The sequence below is a fragment of the Leptonotus elevatus genome, chromosome 1 (genome assembly GCF_054856555.1).
Source record: "Leptonotus elevatus isolate MCC_2025b chromosome 1, RoL_Lele_1.0, whole genome shotgun sequence".
Lineage (NCBI taxonomy): Eukaryota > Metazoa > Chordata > Actinopteri > Syngnathiformes > Syngnathidae > Leptonotus > Leptonotus elevatus.
In genome coordinates, this window is record NC_141239.1 from 24,142,465 (window position 1) to 24,148,975 (window position 6,511).

The following is a 6,511-nucleotide window of genomic DNA, read 5'->3' on the forward strand; positions in this document are numbered from 1 at the left end:
TACATTTTTTCAATGGGGTTAGATGTGGGATAATCTACTTATGCTTCACTGTATATGTCAAACTTGCAAACAACTTTACTGGTGCACAATCACCAGTAGATGACATCATTGCCCTATTTTATAGGAAATAAAAAACAGTTTGAGAGTCCATGGGAGTAATGGCTGTATTTTGTGCAACCGACAGTAGAAAAATACTGTCGATTATAAAAGAACTGGACAAGGAACAAAGGAGAGAATCTATTCTGTTGTTTGGCCGATTCAGTTTATATATAACGATTAAGCACAATATCGTGTGGCTATTTAAAGTTTTCTAAAATGACTGGCAGCGAATGAGTTTTAAGCAGCAAGTATTTGAATAGAAATAGTGCCTCAACACATGCAGACACAATACAGCAATACTCTCTGGCATATATTCTTTATCTACGAAAAAATAACTAATAATACTGCAAAATAGTGTGTGGTAGTTGTGAAATTCTTCACACACACCAAGAGGAGTACAATTTGGGGCTGGAATGGATTAAGGCCATTTGCAAATTACCCCATTGTGGGACAAAGAAAGCTTATCTTATTCATTGGGGAAAGATAATTTGAGAGGAGTGTTTTGAGTTACGAGCATGGCCATTGAATGAAGTCAAGGTACCACTGTATTTCGGCATCAAACAAGTACTTTGCCTTAGTCTACCTCAGAGTCAACGCATTCTGAAAAACATTAATGGAATATCAATTTGAGGTGCAATGATTAATAGAAAATGTATTGATTATCAAATTGATTGATAAATATTATGTAATCGGTTAACCATTTAGACACCTGTTTCAATTTAAAATGGTCCAATTCTTGAGAATTTCATCTTCTCAAAAGTAACTTTGCAGATTTCCATTTCTTGTTTGTTTTCCTCGAGAGCGCTCAGTATTGTTCATTTGGTAATCTTACCGATTCGACATGTCATCATCATTGCTCTCTTTTTTCTTCTCTTTTTTTGTATGTGCGTGAGTATGTGCATGTGGTGCTCATTAATTCACCTAAAACCTATGAAAAATCCCATATCGTTCACCAAAACCAAATGTCATAAATCAACCCTGTATTTTGTCATTTGTTTCTTCCAAAATAAAACATTTGCAAACACCTCCTTTTACTTTTGAAAACAAAGACCAACATTTTCTGCCAATTTATGGACCAAACTGGGAAGTGAATCATAAGTCATGAATGATCATGCATTTTCTGCACTATCAATCTTAAATATCCTGTTTTTGAAAATAAGGGACACAAAATACAAATATTTCTTAAGACAATTCATCGATGAATTAAAAATGAATCCTGTGTAAACTTCATATTTTCAACAACCATCTGAACAAATTAAATGAGAGTGGCCACAATGTTCGATGCGGTTTCGTTCAGGAAGGGCTTGCTTAGCGTTGCATTACTACCGCAGAGTTGCACCTCGGACTCGAGGTGCACCAAGAGGTGCTTTTTCAGATTGCAGTTCTTTGTGAAGCCCTTGCCGCACTGGACGCACACGTAGGGCTTTTCTCCCGTGTGCGTGCGCTGGTGCATGTCCAGGGTGCACTTCTGGATGAAGCCCTTGCCGCAAATGGGACAGCGGTACGGCTTCTCCCCGGTGTGCGTGCGCTGGTGCGTGTACAAGTGTCCCTTCTGGGCGTACCGCTTCCCGCACAACGTGCACCGGAAAGGCTTCTCTCCCGTGTGACTCCTCTGGTGGATTTCCAGCTGGCTGTGGCAGCGGAAGCCCTTACCGCACTGCAGGCAGCCGAACCTCTTGGCGGCGGTGACGGCGGTCCTCAGGTGGTGCAGCTTGGCGCTCCTGAGCAAATTTTGCGGTGCCGCGTTTGCGGGCGAACTTTTGCTGGCCTCGTGGCTTGCGTACGCCGCTGTGGGCGGGGGGTTACACTGCGCTTCCCTCTTTTCGGGCGTAGTGAGGCACGAGGAGGCGTTGAGGCTCACAAAGCAGTCAAGGTAGACGGGTTGATGGTGTTCTAAGACGTGTTTGTGGCGCTGGCTCACATCTGAACTCTTCTGGGTGCCTGTTGGCAGGATGTACACGTCAAAGTGGATGCTTTTAAAAAAAAAAAAAGGTTAAAAACTTCATCTTATATAGCAAAGTGCAAACAAATAGTTGAAATAGTCAAATGTTTTATCCGGGTCAGATCTGAATTGAATTTGGAAATTCTGGTCCTATATTAAGAAATTCAAATGGATCATTTTGGACCACTACATATGCAAATTCAATTTGCTTGTCTCAAAATGTACATTATGGATCCACAGCTTCTGACATTGCATAAACAACCATAGCCTATCCTACATACACATATACAAATTTCCCACAAAATCATAATTTGGATTATATCTGGATTCAATTGACAGAATTTCACCGTGTATACACTTATATAGCAGCCTTAAATACAAGAAGTGATTCCAAACTCACGGTTTTCACTTGCTCTTTCTCGTTCAATTGCTCTGTTGTCCACCTCAATTGGCTCATTTTTTACCACCACTTCAGGATGTTCGGTCGGTAGCTGAAGCGTCTAATTTGAGAGACGGTACAATCAGTCCGCTGCACAACACAGCATGGTAACCATTGGAAATACAAACCTCAGGTGCGGGACGCTGCTCATCTTGGACGGAAGTAGTCGTGTCAAGCGAGGAGCTGGTGTTCTCCCATGCAAACTCACTAGGGTGCAACCGTTTGAGAGTCAATACACAGTGCGGGCGGCTATGATAGAACTCCCCTGTTATCTCTCCAGCCTGCAGGTAGACGCCAAGGGAGTGGTGGATGATGGACGAAAAACAGACCTACCTGGCGTCCTGCGGCCTGCCTCGCTGCGCCATGTGCAGCAAAGTCTCCATCAGATTCAGCTTCTCCGTGAGCGACGCAATTTCATTACGTCCGCGGGTGATCTCGATTTTAAGCATCTTCGACTCAATCTCCACCAGTTTGCCGATTTCTGTCACGGCCGTTTTGCACAACGCGTCCATGATAGACACGAGCTGTGTCTGGAAGCAGAAGGCTGTCATATTGTTTCAATTAAGGACTTAGAACACAAGAACAATCGTACGTGTGCTAACAAAACAAGCCGCCGTGCCCCCACCTGCTAAACTCCATGAGACTTCGCTAAAACCGGAAGTATTGCTGTCCTCTAGCGGCCCGGGGAGATTATACAAAATTAACTTTTGTGTGTGTCTGAATAGTAATACAAAACGCTTTTGCTTGAAATTGAAAACGCTTGTGTAAAAATAATAATTTCAGGGTGTTTTTTTTTTAAATTCAACCCCGTGCTAAGATAACATTCCTTTAGGAAACTGAAGCGGAAACCAAATTAACCATAATGCACCGCGGTTTAAACACAGACTATAATTGGCTACTGAAACGTGGTACATCAAACGCTAGCCACTTGTGAAAATTCCATGTTCGCATTATGTCATGTACGACATTTCTGATAGATTTAATTTGTTGTCTTTTTAAACACTTTTCTCAGAGAGAGAGGGAGGGGGGGGGGCAGGTTTATCGGCCTTGTCGGAGGCACCATTGGCCATAATGCAACGCGGTCTAAAACTGAAACGTGATTGGCTACTGATATTCGTTCCAGGAAGTAATTTACATTTGCCGACGGAAAATCCTTGTCAATTCCGCGTTCATTGGGTGAGCAAATGCTGTTTTAGCTCTAGTTTAAACGGTATTTTCATCAATTTGTGTTAGTGTTGTTTTAAGAATATAAATGTGCACCTCACGTTTTATTCATTTAGTCAATTTTGAAGCGTATGATACTTGATCCTGTACTGCAATTTAAATACTGTAGCTTAGGTATGGGCAACTTAAATGCTGGAGGGGGGCAACAGATTTTCATCAGTGCTACTCTGAGGCCACATAGGACCAAGCATTTCCTAATATATATAGTGTACTTTCATCATGATGACTTGCCAAACAATGTTTGCTCACCCAAACCTTTGCACCATTTCCCCCACGCCCTCACACAGACAACATGGCGGGCAGGAGAGTCGTGGTGTTTCCCACCTCAGCAGAACTTGGCTCGGCGCTGGCCCAACTGGTGACCTCTCGGGCTGGAAAGGCGGTCAACTCCCGCGGCAGGTTCACCCTGGGTCTATCTGGAGGGAGCCTGGTGACCATGCTCAGCAAAGAGCTGCTAGCTGTGCCGGGCTTGGACTGCAGCAAGTGGGTGGTGGGCTTCTGTGACGAGAGAGTGGTGCCGTTCAACAGTCCTGACAGCACCTATGGCCTCTATAAGGTAAGACAAACATTTGCTTGATTGTATCCAGAATTAAGACCTGTCTCTCTTTTTGTCCCTAGAGTCATTTCTTTTCGAAGATCAACATCCCAGAGGACGCAATCTTAGCCATTGACTTCTCACTCCCAGTGAAGGAGTGTGCTGAGGATTATTCTCGTAAACTGAGAAAGGTTTAACATCTTCTTTTTTTTTTATGTGTGTGATTTCTCTTGTTGAATGAATTTTCCATGATGGTGTGTCACTTTCCAACACGCACAGGCTTTCCCCAATGACGACGTCCCCGTGTTTGACCTGCTCCTGCTGGGCATGGGGCCTGACGGACACACATGCTCCCTCTTCCCTAATCACCCTCTTTTAGAGGTGAGAGCTGCTCTCGATTTTTGTCATTTTCAAAAGATGCAATCTTGTCCAGATCCAAATAGAACCAAGGTTCTTATGGTGCATGCAGATTCCAAAGAGACAATCTGGATCGAATCTAGATTGAATTGATATCTTCTAATCCTGCAGACAAAAATGTAAATTAACTCATGAATACACAATCAGGATGAAGTCCAGATTAAATTGACTATATGTGACACTACATACAAAAATGATCAAATCCTCTCTAAATCAGATCAGGTTCAAATTGACATTCAAATTGAGAAAATCGGGATCTGATCCAAATTGAATTGATAGCTTCTGACCTTGTCTTCTAAAAATTGTAATTACTTCTAAATACATCATCTTGATCAGATGTGGATTTATTCAACAGCAGCTAACCCTGCAAGCAAAAAAACTCCAATTACTTATGTTCTAAATACACAATCTGGATTAAATGTGCATCTTTTTACCTTGAATGTGCCGATAAAAAAAGTTTAAAAAAAAGCTTCCTCCTGCACAATATGGACGAATCCAGATTAGATTTGCCGTTTAATTATCCTCTTTCCAAATAAGTAATATGGATCATATCCTAATCCAATTTGCATCTTGTGAAACTGCATACAGATTCAAATAGACACTCTGGATCATGTCTATTCTGGACTAAATTTGCTGTTTGTGACACCACACACCCGCTTTCAATTATTCAGGGTTGCACTCTATACATATCCATGCATTTTTCTACCATTAAATATTTACTGTATGTGGAATGGAACTGGGATAAGAACTTTCAAATTGGTTTAACTTAGGAAAAATAAATCCCATGTGAAGTGATTTAATAGAGGTCAGCCTTAAACTATCATCACAAAACCTTTATTAATTGTACAGTACAGATTTAAATGACATTTTTTTCCATTTCCTTGCAGAACATTCATAACTTTCTTATGTGAACGTAAAGAGAATGTATCATTGATTGATATACTATTATTATATAAAATGTTATTTATAGGATAGCAAAGGTCATCCCATCTATGAGTAGATTTGTCATCGATACTTATGTTTGGGAAACACGACGAATGCAAACAAAATTCTGTAACTGTTGCTCGCACTCCATGAGCAGGAGAGCCAGAAGATCGTGGCTCCCATCGGCGACTCTCCCAAGCCACCACCCGAGCGTGTGACCATGACGTTTCCGGCGGTGAACGCCGCCCGCTGCGCTGCTTTCGTGTCCACCGGGAGCAGCAAAGCACCCGTTTTGAAGGTAAAACAAAACAAATGCCATGGTAGCTTAATTTACTTGCTTAATTCCTTCCGTGACCAAGCTTGTGTGTTTTCATTTCATATTTGAGTGTTTAACTGCTTGTCCCGTCCAATACACATCTGGAAGTGTATCGGTCTGTAGGTCAAAGCAAAACATCAGCCAAGAAATTCTAAACCAAAAGAGCCTATGTGTTAGATTACTGTTTAGTTTGATGTGGCATAATACTGACCGTTTCCCTGCAGGAGGTTCTGGAGGGACGTGAGGGTCCGCCGTTCCCGGCAGCCCGCGTCCACCCGACTAACGGGGAGCTGTTGTGGCTCATCGACGAGCCCGCCGCCGCTGCTTTAACGATGAAGGTGGAGAGGCTGGGCTCTGGGGCCAAGATTTAGAGCTTGCCAATGATGAAGATGCCACAATCCTTCTTTCATTCATAGTGATTCATTTTTCCAGACCAAATGGAGAAGGAGAGGAGAAGCTTGTACATGTTTGTCTATGTCCAGAGGATTTAGTCTAATAATTTAGATTTATATTTGTAAGATGGGAACATTAAACCAAGTTAAATGAATTTTTGGTGAGTGTTTGAATAAAGTTTTTTTTTTTTTTTTTTCTTGGTGAGATATGGGTAAGGGAGTG

The 6,511-nt window shown here is 42.1% G+C and overlaps 1 protein-coding gene across 2 annotated transcripts; it reads left to right on the forward strand.

Moving 5' to 3' along the window:
• Positions 1–2,714: 2,714 nt before the first annotated feature.
• On the forward strand, positions 2,715–6,443 carry pgls (6-phosphogluconolactonase). Of its 2 annotated transcripts, none has more exons than XM_086086213.1 (6): positions 2,715–2,879; positions 3,992–4,260; positions 4,323–4,430; positions 4,519–4,620; positions 5,738–5,878; positions 6,121–6,443. In XM_086086213.1, exons 1-6 carry the CDS (start codon positions 2,732–2,734, stop codon positions 6,265–6,267), a joined length of 915 nt encoding a protein of 304 aa, XP_085942339.1. In that variant the 5' UTR covers positions 2,715–2,731; the 3' UTR covers positions 6,268–6,443. The 2 variants fall into 2 exon arrangements, with proteins under 2 accessions (XP_085942339.1, XP_085942350.1); XM_086086224.1 differs by lacking the exon at positions 2,715–2,879 and adding an exon at positions 3,515–3,656.
• Positions 6,444–6,511: the final 68 nt, after the last annotated feature.

What these genes read in the sequence shown, in the direction of transcription:
- pgls (XM_086086213.1), top strand. Translation starts at nt 2,732, where the DNA reads ATGATAGAACTCCCCTGTTATCTCTCCAGCCTGCAGGTAGACGCCAAG. An exon ending in CCATCAGATTCAGCTTCTCC is followed by an intron (nt 2,880 to 3,991) that starts GTGAGCGACGCA and finishes GCCCTCACACAG; the next exon opens with ACAACATGGCGGGCAGGAGA. An exon ending in GCAAAGCACCCGTTTTGAAG is followed by an intron (nt 5,879 to 6,120) that starts GTAAAACAAAAC and finishes GTTTCCCTGCAG; the next exon opens with GAGGTTCTGGAGGGACGTGA.